Source organism: Protopterus annectens, chromosome 5.part1, assembly GCF_019279795.1.
Source record: "Protopterus annectens isolate FY-2018-M chromosome 5.part1, PAN1.0, whole genome shotgun sequence".
Lineage (NCBI taxonomy): Eukaryota > Metazoa > Chordata > Ceratodontiformes > Protopteridae > Protopterus > Protopterus annectens.
In genome coordinates, this window is record NC_056736.1 from 343,614,916 (window position 1) to 343,627,756 (window position 12,841).

The following is a 12,841-nucleotide window of genomic DNA, read 5'->3' on the forward strand; positions in this document are numbered from 1 at the left end:
TGATCAAACCATACATTAGCAGGGCATGTGACAGGTTCAGTTGTAAAAATGAGAGGACTATCTGAAGATGAGTAGGAAATGTCTACCACTTATCGGTCCAGAAGCATGGGACTGACACCAGAACATTATCCATAAACATTTGGTGGCTCTGGAAACACTGACACCTAAACATCCATTCCAGGACTTGCATTAAGCAGGCAAATGGCACCAAGGAAACTGTGGTTACCATTAGAACCCGAAATCACACCACAGTTCATGCTCGGACCATGCTCTGCATCCTTACTCAAACTGTAAAGGTCACAATTTCCTGGGTAGTATCCAGGGCAAAAATAACTAGTACTGAAGATGTATAAAGGCAATTCTCCAAGATGGAATCTGAAAGGACTTCTCCTAATTCATGGTCACTCCCAGGAACTGCATCTACAGTAGCTCCCAATGAAGGGACACCATCAGAGGTCCACTGTGGGGCCAAAAGTACAACCTTCAGGCAGAGAAACATGTAGAGATCCTTTTTCTGCAAGGACGTGGCTGACAGGGTCAAATGGGTGCTAAAAAATGCCCAAACAGCATGATCCTGTACTGGAATGTTCCTACATAGTGAACTAGCAATAATCACCTGTGCAGACAGAATAATGATATGCAAAAAAAAAAAAAAAACAGATTGACTGTGCTCAGTGACACCATCCAAGTACACTACAGCAGTAGGAAACATTACCCACACCACCAGAGAACAGACATAACAGATGTGCTTACTGAAGTCCAGGATGGCATGAAAACTAACCATCCCTTTGGAACTAGGAAGAGATGAGACTAGACATTGTACTGTTGATCAGTTTTGAATAAAGGACAGCCTAGAAAGCCCCTTCTAACAGTAATGACCAGGCCTGTCACAAGAACTTTGCTGGGATGGTTTGGTCTCTCAGCAGTGCTTTTTCTGAGGTAGGTCCTACAAAGCCCTAACAAGTGAGCAGCCAACACCACATCCAAAATCCAATGTTCCTTGTTCTCTTCAAGCTGAAATACACTCAGAAAACTGTTGCCTCTCTTTGAAAAACAGCTACTGACATTAACTGCATCTGACATAGCTGGGCTAGTGGAGGCATCCTCATGGGAAACTTGGCTTTCAAAGGAAAGAGCAAAACACATGACACAAGTGCCTTCTTCAGTTTGCAAGGAGGAATCTGTCTTTTGGGGTCTGCCAAGGCTTAGAAAAGGAAGAAGGAGCCCAAGGTCCTCCTTCAGAAGGAAGAGCATGATTACTCCTTAGGAGGTCATCCATCAATGGACATTCAGAATACCGTTCCTTTACTTTTCCATAACTGGAGGTTAGCATTAGCCACTCCACCCTAAACTGCCACTTATTTGAGCATGTCACCCAGGTCACAGCTATCAAAACTCCCCACTCTGGAAACTGAAGATGTAGCTGTCACCAACTACTCTTTTACTCTAAACAGTGTCAGCAAGCTTTCTCAAAACCCTGGTCCTCTGGGGGACTGGAATTTGGGCAAGTGAAATCAGTGTCTGGTGGCCAAAGTCCAAAACAAGTAGAGTGGTACATTCTTTCATCACATTCATTCTCAGGTTTTGAATCTGTGTGACAGCAAGGTGGCAAACTCCTGTAGCCCAAGACCCATTCTGAAGCAAACAGATCGCAGAAGAGACAGGGAACTCAGCTTGAGGATGACCTGTCAGGGACTCAATCTACTCAACTCCAGGCAGGTGTAAAGACATGTGTTACCACTGTAATCATACAGGGAATGGCTCAAGATTTCTTATAGTTCCTTAATAGATATTTTAAGCATTTCTATGATAGAATGTAGTCTACAGGCCAGGTCACAGAAAATTTCATAATCTTAAAGCGCTCTGCAAAAGAAGAGTGTATAAGTTATGTATAAGTGTAGGTTAGGGAAACTCACTGTCCTTGTCAGTCTCAGTCAGAATGGTCTGTAGGTTATCATATTCTTCACAGAAACCTGAATTAGAGGGAGTCCTCCACCACCTGCTAGCTCCAAAATTAAGCTGTAGCAAGATTTCATATGGAGAAATGTGTGATGTGCAAATGGTAGATGTCAGTGGAAAGTATTGTGGCACCTGCTGTATGACTATTACAGGAGCCATGTGGGTGGAATATGTCTAAATATATATATCATTTATTTTATAAATAAATAAAGATGAAGAGGTGGCATTAGGCCAGAAATCCTAAGAATGTGGTCTCCCAGTTGCAATTCATGTTCCCACTAAACTCCAAATAGTTGCTTGATATTTATGACTTAAACCACTAGCTCTGGTGTATGGGGACCCGGTGGAACCACTTCATGTTGTGTCAATTGACCCTGTAGGCCATGGAGAAGATTATGGTGGAAGAGGCTCTGGCCTGAAGTATCCCCTCACAAGAAGCTAGCTGACTAAAGAGATTGCTTTTAAGACTGCATTAGTAAGATCTGAGCTCTGGCCAATCAGCTGGGAGCTGAAAGGTGTCCATACCATGACATGAATATGCTACACTGGCCACAAGTGTTGGTGTCTCTTCCTTATTCCTCATCAGCCCTCACTAACCAAGGATGAGCTCAGCAACTACAGGGACTGGAAAACAATTTTAATGGCTTAACCTCCAGGCTTCACTCATTGTGACTTATATTTAGGCTGGAAGCACATGGGACTTTTCCTACCAACTAATTCTTGCATAAAGGAACTTTCATTCATAATCTTCTTGGCATCAAGACAGGCTTGAAGTTTCTTCCTCCAATATCTGTGAGTGGCAGGACTGAACAGTTGGCTTTTATAGCAGTTCTTTACATTGTAACCTGCCCCAAGGTAATAGTGTGTGTCTTGACTTGTAATTGACTGGCAAAGGCACACTTGGTAGATTTGCTTCTGGCAATCAAACGCAACTTTTCATCAGTATATGTAGGACTGAGATCCAAGCTGTGCAAGCAAGGGGGAGGGGGGGTCTCAAGGGCTAGGACTGATGAAGTGATTAGTGTTTTCTGTGTGCATTACCATCACTGTAAACATATGCCTCCAACTGCAGGATCTTCTGAGAAAAAGAACTACTAAACTGTGACCAGCAGATGCTGACCCATCAAGAAGTCTCCTTTCAGCCCATACAAACACTCAATAAATCACCCTACAGCTTCTTTCAGATTCAAGATAACTGACAGAATTATGGGTAATAAATCCAATAAAGCAGGTTGTCATTCCACTCAATACCAAGGAGAAAAATGGATTATCAAGTTAGGTGGTCTTTTACCACCAGGATTAAATGAATATTTATGAGGTATCCAATCACAACTTGTATTACACTTGATGTACTATATAAAAGGAACAAATGATGGAATTTGTCTTTTTACACTGATGAAGGCTATGTAATTATCTTGGCCAAAACCGGTCTGTTTTTTGTTCTTTTGATATTATGTGAGACTCATTAAATATTCTTTGCTATATATTTACAGCACACAGTTTGCTGGCTCATTTTTTCTGGACTTACTTGTTTGGAGCCATGCAGTTGCCTACGTGCTTGGGACCCAATTTGTAGTGACACACATTTGTTTAGGTCACACGATGGAAAGCAAAATTGGTTTTGTGAAGTCAGTAATGAAATGTATTATGTAACAGAGGTGTTTTGATGGACAATAACTGAAGGCAATAGTGACCTAATCGGCTGTAACTATGCACTGCTAAAGCTATACAATTCAACAAAAAAAAAAAGTAAAACAATTTGCGGAAAATTATGTTAACTAAGAACATGACAAAATTAGTATAAACTTAAATACTTTCTGTTCTGATAATGATACAGAAGGGAAAAGTAGACAAACGCATATGTAAACACGTGCAAAAGTACTATCAGAAATTACCTCTCCATTCTGGGAGAGTCTACTGGCACTTCAGATTACTAGTACTCTAATTTTTTTTTCAGATGCACAAGATAGTCAAGGAGAGAGGAATGACAAAAGACATTGCAGAGAGAGACTGGATGGCTCAACAAACATTCATTCAACAGAAAAAAAAAAGATGTTGGAACAAAAGCCAGAGAGGATCTGCATTCAGCAACATCATCCCAGCTGATGAAGCTAATTAAGATTCTGTGCACACTAGAAACACAACAAAACCAAAATGCACTCCCTGAAACATGAGATAAAACAAAAATAAGTAAACTACAGAAAAGACAGACAACAGCAGATAAGCAGCATGGAATATGAAGCCAGGTATCCTTTGGTATTTCTGAGTCAGCCCATTTTAGCCAAAACTTACAGTACCTGTTGCAATACTGTACCACTAGCATGCTGGTAAACAACTTTCAGTTATGACAAAGAAAAGTAAAAGGGCTTCAGTGGACATATCAGATCAGTCTACTGCAGTGTTGGCACCTATCAAAGGACAGCAGATGTATAGCAGATAGTAATATGGACCAGGGATAGGTGCCTCACCTCACCAAAAAATCCTCTGTAACCTTCAAGGAGGGTGAGTGTTATGTGGGAGCACACGTGAACTGTGATGAGATTAAGGAGGCCATCTCTGAGATATGACTGCACAGACCAGCCACAAGGGATGTGGGTTATTCGATGGAAATAGGCCTTAATTCTGCATAATGGATCATGCAGAAAATGGAATAAGAACAGTTAGGCTCTAACCTTAAACACAAATGGTTTTAGTCCGGGGGGGGGGGGTGTACAGTTAGACCAATATTCCACTAGGATACAGATATGCCTTGTCCCCACAGGGCACAACACATTTTCACGCCTTCTTGCCTGCCTGAACGAAACTCCCTCTAGTCAGCTGTTGCATAATGCAGTGGAAGGGGCCCCCTTGAACGGGGAATGAACAGGCTCAAAACATATGGGGGTACTGATGGTTGGGAGTAACACAGACAAAAAGGTAGGGTAGAGTGCTTCATTCAGATGATGTGAACAGTAAATCATAGAAGCCTGTTACGTAAAGGGGACTGGAGCAAAGCAGCAAGTAAACATCCATCTCATCCCGTGGGTATCCCAGGTAAATAAAGTAGTATTAATGAATGTTGTATTACAGAAAATAACTCAGTTATAGCTGCCTAACAAAATGAAAAATATGTATATCATAAATAAATAACCAGTCTCCCATGATTAGACAATCTGCTCATCTCTCATATTGTGGAGGTCTACGTGAAGGTATCAACACTGCACCAGTCAAAACAAGACAAAGGAAGACATGCCAGCAGTGTTACCCTTTATGAAATAGTGTCAGTATTACAGTCATGGTATAGTCAGGTAATTATCAGTACATTTCTAACTACCTGGGTTCAGCTTATACCTTCCCTGAGCTCTGGACACATGCTACTTTTGACTATACCAGCTAGACTTCCTAAGGCTGGCAAAATTCAACAGTCACTTTTTCCAGCAGCAAATATTAGAAATGTTTTGCCCAAATATGCAATGCAAAGGCAATATGTTATTTTGGAAGAAATTAAAGTATCATTAAAAGACATGGACTTCTCATTAAAAGACATGGACTACAATCTGGTAAAAATCCAGACAGAAAATACAAGCCAGCCAGTCTTCTTTCACAGTGAAAACCAAGATCCTCATACAGGTCTCATCACATCACTCTATCCTCTGTTTCTATTCAAGTGATGTTATCTTGTTAGAAGTGACCAAATTATCAGTATGAGCCACAGAAGAGGGCATTTATTTAAAACATTGTCACCAGCAGAAATATTCTCTTCCCAGTCTGCTGTCCCATTAGCTCAGGTGGTCAAGTAGCGATGTTTAGTGATGTTGACTGGACATCAGAAATGAAAAGTCACACAGAATGGCAAAGCCACTGGCCACCATATTACCACAAAATAGTCTGACAACTGGCTTCAGACAGATGGAATTCTTTCTCAGGAAAGTACATCTGATTTCATAAATGGAAATTGTTCTTCTGATGCAGTCGTGCCGTTCTCATTTCATCTGCTGCAGGCTCTCCAGTATAACCTTTTTATCGGCTTGGTCATATACTCCTGCCTCCTCTAGGTCTTCAGGGGTAATATCACTGCAAAGAGAGACACAAACACAGCATCAATGAACTGTAGAAATCAAGGGAAACCTATGCATTTAGATGGTCCAAGACAGCTGGCAGTACACCCTTATAGTTTAATTAGGTAACGATTTAGGTACAAAGGAACCCCACCAAATGCCAAATACGACTTAAGTAACTCAGCCAGATAAAAGTGCTTAAGATATTCATAAACAGGCAGCTAAGCAAAAAAAACAAAGATATTAATAAAAAGAATAGCAAATGTTTGATTTCTGTAGTCAGTTTGTTAGCTACTTGACTGGCTTTAGTAGACAGCTAAACCTCCTGGGCACAAGAAATTGTCTTTAAAGATAGCAAAGATTAGACATAGTTAATAGATTTCTTCATTTAAAAAGTGTACAAGTGTAAGCCATAAGAGTCAAATCCATGCTTCCAGGATGCAGTTCATTCACAACCATTCACCAAAGAAGCAAACAGAAAGGCATTCACCTGGAATTCTGCAAAATTAAGGAACAGTCTCCTCCTTAAGATTACTATTACTGTTAGCTTAAAATCATTTAAATCTAAAGTTCTAATTGTTTAGTAAATGGAAGTGCTCTTACCAGTGACTGTCGCTACAGAACCAAGTGTAATAAAACTATTCACATTTTATCATCTGTTGATGCTTTGCTATCAATGGAAATCCTGGGAACAATAAAATGGATGCCTTATTGTTTGCTATAAAGATCTTACTTTTTTATTGGTACCAAGTTACGGTTTGGATCAAAAACTTCAGCTGTTTCAGTTGACAACACTCACCAAAAATAAATACACAAAACTGCAAGTCTTGTTTATGATACTGACCTCATGTATCCATCATTTTTGTAAAGTTACAGTAATACACTACTACTCTAGAAACTTCTGTTTTGGTAACCATAATGTCATTTAGGAAGAAACATTCCTTTATATTACCTTAGAAGGCATCAAGCAGCACACACATTTAACACATGGTTTAATGCTAACAGAGTCATCTGGAAAAGTTCTTTTTACTTCCAGGAAAATACAGACATAGAAAAGTGACAGAGGTGCTGAGCAAGTTGAGTGCTGCATAGTACAAGCTAGTTTCCACTTAAGGTATTCAGACAAGGTGTAATAACACAAAAACAGATGTTCGTATGTAGCGGAGTCTGATGACAGTATTATTTAAGATATATGTGATACTATGTATATTTGCATCAGCATTCCTGAACATGCCACATTCGTTACTAATTTATACAGTTCCCTTGATGCCTTGAAAAAAAAATAGAGACCTGTAAATCCTGATAAAAAACATTTCAAAGTTCTTCAGCTCTAACAAGGAACTTGAGGTATCTGCTAGATCATTATTTTCTTGGTTCCACCCTTAACTGGTACCCACGGCTTCAAGGCAAATTAGACTAGAGGCCTTTTGCAAGTCTAACGCTATATACCAGGAGCCAGTTTTCAGTGGCAGTATGTCTATTAGGTGTAAAATAAGAGAAATGTGTGGCAGCACATAGGGGAATTTCACTTTTTGGCCTGGCTGTATTAAAATGTGCTGTCATCAGTGCATGCTGAAGCATGTCCATTTTTAATATTTTTGTTTCAAAGATGCATTTACTTGTTTATTTTATTTTTGTATGTCTGAGGTATTCCCCCACTGCATACTTGTGCTGGAGATATTCTCTCTGGGCCTCTTCTGAAAATTCCAATAAAACAGAAATTATCAACAAGGAGTACACTGTGTCCATTACAAAAATGAAATGTACGGACGTCTCAGACTCAGACCACGGAACTACAACTTGTGTAAATCTTTTATTGTATGAAAAACAAGCAAGCTGTTTTGTGTAAAAATGCATCTTCAGATGTATAGTTAATACAATTAAAGTTTCACCATATCACATGATTAGAATTGACTAAACCATTCAATGGGCTCCCTTTTCTGATATCATATATGTGAACACTATTCCTATTTTTGAATTCCCTGTTAGTTTTACCTATGCAAAAAGACTGGCAGTCCTAACAAACTGCAATGTATTATCAAGTTACTTGCGTGGCAAGTTAACGCAGGAAACTGTTGTGTAGTCTGCTTTCGTAAAAGGATGGGCATACTTACTGCTCTTAAGACTACAGCAGCAGAGCTGAATGCCTGTATTAGCATAACTCAAATGTTAAAAGGCAGGAGACTGAGAATATGATAGTTCTAGTCTAATCCTGTGATATGATAAAACTTTCAATAAAAGAGCGCCTTTTTAATCGTATTAGCTATACATCTAAGAAGCATTTTACATGGCAGCACTTATGTTTTTTTTTTTTTTTTGATAGAAGGAAAGATTTGCAGACGTTACACTGTGGTCTTTCTTTAAGACTGTGGATACCACTTCTGAAAATGTGTGATGCTCATATCTCCCACGATATCATCTTAAAATCTTTAAATTTCATTCAATTCACCTGCTGTGCATAATTGGAGATCTATCTGAATTTCTGTCTAAGCACGGTATTCTAGAAAAAAATCATCTTGATGCAAATCTTTCCAGTAATATTAAGTCTGGTTATAACTTCACATCTTCTAATCCCCTAATGTATAGCCTGATCTACAGTTAATAATTCTCTTAAACAGCTAATACTGCCTTGTTTACTTGCAGGCTCATAAAACTGTTTTCATTAGTGCATTTCCATAACTTCACACTGTAGTACATCACCGGTTAGCAACCATGACTTAACTTAGAATATAATCTCCATATTCCTTTAAACTCCTCAAAATAAGTTTCTTTTTTTTGCCCCCACTGCCTAACAATCAAACCTTTTTTCTGTCCATCAGCCCAAATGATAGAGTTCATCATCCAGGCATCCATTAGAGGTGCTTACAGCACTGCATAGTTTTCTCCCCATCCTACAGTACACACCTAGCATAACATGCAATGGGCTATCTGCAAAGGATGTCCCGTTACTTCCACACGGAGTTTTGCCTTCAAGCAACATCCCCCCCCCCCCCCTCACAGGATGAGTGATGTTCTCTCTATTCTCTAGAAGGGACATCACACCACCCTGTGTGCCTCTGAGTACATGCAATTTTTGCAGTTACCATGATAAGATGGTATTTTTGAGTAAAGAGAAAAAGTTAATTTTACGTGATGTTGTTCCTAATAAATTTTATAATAATTTGTTTAAAGTAGCTAGAAATGTTACTAATAATAATACAAGATTTTTTTAGAGAATATTAAGTGTATTTATTTATGGAAAAAAATTTCTTTGGATGGACATTTATTTGGGGCTGATGATACACATCCTAGCTATGTGGGTAATATATATTTTTAATCATCTTTCTCCGGGGCATCAATAGACAGTGCAGAGTACAATAATGTTAAATTTCTTTTGTTTAAGACTCTAAAAAATAAATTTCATTGCTTGGCTGCTAGAGTTGTGGGAGGTGGTTATCATGTAATTAAAAGTAACAAAAACCCAATTTTTGGATAACTGTTGTATGTTTCTACCTGGCTATAAAGCCCATCATAAAGTGAGACAAACAGGGAAGGTAACAATATCAAATCTATATGAAAGTGATAGTGAATCAAATTATATCAGAGATGTCTGGCTGGAGAGACAATGTGCTTAAAAATGGACTTTTTTTATAGACAACCTAATCAGAATAAGCTGGGATCGGTTTATTTTAGCAAATGAAATACTTCATATTTTGTGAAAAGAGTCAACATGGTAGCAGGTGATTTAAATGCCGCTAAATTTAATTGGCATGATTATGTACATAATAAGGGTTTGGTTTTTGACTTAGTTGCAAATAGTAAAGAATATGGTTATTCTCAAATTGTGACATTCCCTCATGGGGGTGATAATATTCAGGATATTGTTTGGATAAGAAAGTTGGATTATATCAAACACTGAAATCTGGCCAGAAATAAGTGGATCTGTTCATTTTTTGTCTCTCGATTTTATGATGTAAATAAACCCATTCAAACTTTGAATGACATTGGGTGCAGACAGGCTTTTTTCATAGGGCAGATTATGATAAGATTAGGAAGATCATTTCAGAATGGGATTGGCAAAATGCATTTTGTTTAAATGATGTAGGCGTCAGCTGGGATACTTTATATATTTATTTTTTATGGTTTAACTGAACAATGAGTGTCAATGGTTCCTAGTAAATTTAAACTGTTTAGATCATTTTGATGGGATAATACCTAGGATAACCTATGTATTAAAACTAGAAAATTATGGAAAAATATAAGTATCCAGTAAGGAAGAATTTTGGAGATATGCCACAATATTAATTACATGTTTAGGAAATTGCAGTTGGACAGAATTATTAATTAAGCTTGGAAAAATACTGTTTTGAATAGAAAAGCTTTTTATAGCAATTTAAACAGTATAAAACTGATTCTAATCTTGGCATTACTTTGAAATCCAATGATAAATTAATGACCGATTCTAATACTGTGGCCATATCATGGGGTCCTTTCACTTTTACTAGATGACTGTATTAAAGGTTATGTGATTAGATGGATACAAAAAACTGTTTGGTACTTTGGAATACAAGGTTAAGCTTGGTTGTTCTTTATCTAAAGACAGATTGATTAAAGCAGGTGTCTCTCACGGCTCTGTGTTGGGCCCTCTTCTTTTTGGCATCTTTATGCCTAGATTTCTTAATGATACTAAGATTTGGTTAAGTAAATATGAGAATGATGCTAAAATTGGTACTATAATTTCAGGTGTTTCTGCCTACAATTTTATTTGGATAATTTACACTCATGGGCATTGTATAATGAAATGAAGCTCAATACAAGTATGACCTATGTTATGCATTTTGGCATGGGCAATCCTTAGTATCCTTACAGCCTTGAATAATTTATTTATTATGGAGGTGAAGTTTATTAGAAATCCTGGGGTGAAAACTGATAATCTCAGTTTTGTAATGCACCTGTTGGAGGTTGTTACGATGTGCTATTTTAAAATGAGTAATACTTTAGGACTGTGACTAATAGGGACGGGCTAGTTTTGCTTCTTATTTATAAAACTTTAATTAGGCTGATTACTGAGTAGTGTGGATTTATATTTGTGTATACCAGTGTTCAATTGTGAAGATTAGAAAGAATTCAAAATCATTTTACTAAAAGGTTATCTGGCATGAGAGGCTTAAGTTATTTATTTATTTTACTTTTGTTGACAGGGATAGTCTGACTGGATATATGTCCATTTTCAGCAGAGGCCCGGGGAGAAAAGCTCCAAGATAATAACACACATTAAACATTTAATAAATGCTAGTTTCAAGCAGATTACTGTAATAAACAATACCAGCATTTAGCACATGTAGTACTAACTTATTATAAAACACTTTAAAAAACATAACATTATTTTCAAAGTTATATATACATACCATTTCATTCAGGTTTAAGACACATTGAGCAGCAGTTATACAACTGACCCTTCCTGAAATGGAGTGGTAGAAAAAAGTTAGAAGTAGTTGAAGGTAAGGCACCTAAGAAATAGAGGTCACTAGTCGAGGTTAGTGCAAGGACATAACCAATGAGTTTTGAAGTATTTATTGAGTTTATTTTTGAATTGAGTTAGTGAGGGTTCTAGGGTCAAGTCAGCTGGGAGTCTGTTCCATGATTTTCCAACAGAGTTGGCAAACAGAGTATTCCCAGCTGAGTAGTTGGATTTGTATGTTTGAACAAGGATTCTAGTGGATGATCGCAGTGGCCGGGTGCTGGTGTAGGGGCTGATAATATTTTTTAGTGCAGGTGTATTTTCTGTTTGGTAAAGGACTTTATATGCCACTATTAGCTGGCTGAACTGCAATATGCTTGGCAGTTCAAGCCATCCTAGGCAATTTAGGTTGCGACAGTGGTGTGTCCGGTAGGCTGTGCCAGTAGCAAATTTGGCAATGTGGTTATAGCAGGATGATAGTTTATTAAGATCTGTTTTGTTTAAGTTGGTGAATAGAGGTAAGGCATAGAGAAGAGTTAATAGTAGATGGGAACGGGCAGTTCTAGCAAGTGGGGTAAGGAAATGTTTGATTCTGTAAAGAGAGCTACGTTTTTTATTAATGGTTTTGATAGACTGATTGATATGCACATCAAACTTCAGGTTGTTATTTATGACACCCAGTAGTTTAGTTTGGGCTTCTGGGGAGATGATAGTGCCATTGTTAGCGGTTATGTTGAAGGATGGGGGGGGGGGGGAGTCCTGCATGTGGGGGAGAACAGGAGCAGCTTTGTTTTGTTGGGGTTTAGGATTAGATGTTGACTGGAGAGCCATTTTTCCACTGTACTGAAGGTATTTTGGGTTAATGTGAATAAAGTAGCTGGTGAGGTGTCAGTAAAAATCAAGGTGGAGTCATCCGCATATTGAATGCAGGTATCATCTGGGATGGCTGCATGAAGGTCGTTGATAAAGATGGAGAAAAGAAGGGGTGCTAGTATCGAGCCCTGGAGGACTCCTAATGTGATGGGAAGGCGAGATGATAGCTTGTCCTGCCATAGGACTGCCTGTTGCCTGCCCTACAGATAGGATTGAAACTATTGGAGTGCATGATTGTTTAAGGAGAAGGCCTTCAAGGTATTTATAAGCATTTTGTGGTCAACCATGTCAAAAGCCTTGGATAGAAGGAGAGCTGAGGATAGTTTGTTATTACTGTGGTTGTGGTTAATGACGTCAGAGAAAGAGAGGAGGGCAGAAATAGTACTGTGGTGTGGCTTAAAGCTATGCTGAAAGTTGGACAACAGCTTGTTCTGTGTGATATAGTGCATGAGCTGTATGTGTACACACTTCTCCATAGATTTAGCTAGCTAGAGGTGACAGAATAGCTATGGGTGTCTTAGGTTTGACAGTT

At 38.4% G+C, this 12,841-nt stretch overlaps 1 protein-coding gene across 1 annotated transcript in view; it reads right to left on the reverse strand.

Moving 5' to 3' along the window:
• Positions 1–5,193: 5,193 nt before the first annotated feature.
• INPPL1 (inositol polyphosphate phosphatase like 1) overlaps positions 5,194–12,841 on the reverse strand; it is a 1,746,155-nt gene continuing 1,738,507 nt past the window's right edge. The window contains exon 28 of the mRNA XM_044073026.1: positions 5,194–6,012. Within this exon, the coding sequence (XP_043928961.1) occupies positions 5,922–6,012 (91 nt within the window). The 3' untranslated portion in view covers positions 5,194–5,921. The remainder of the gene's footprint in view (positions 6,013–12,841) is intronic.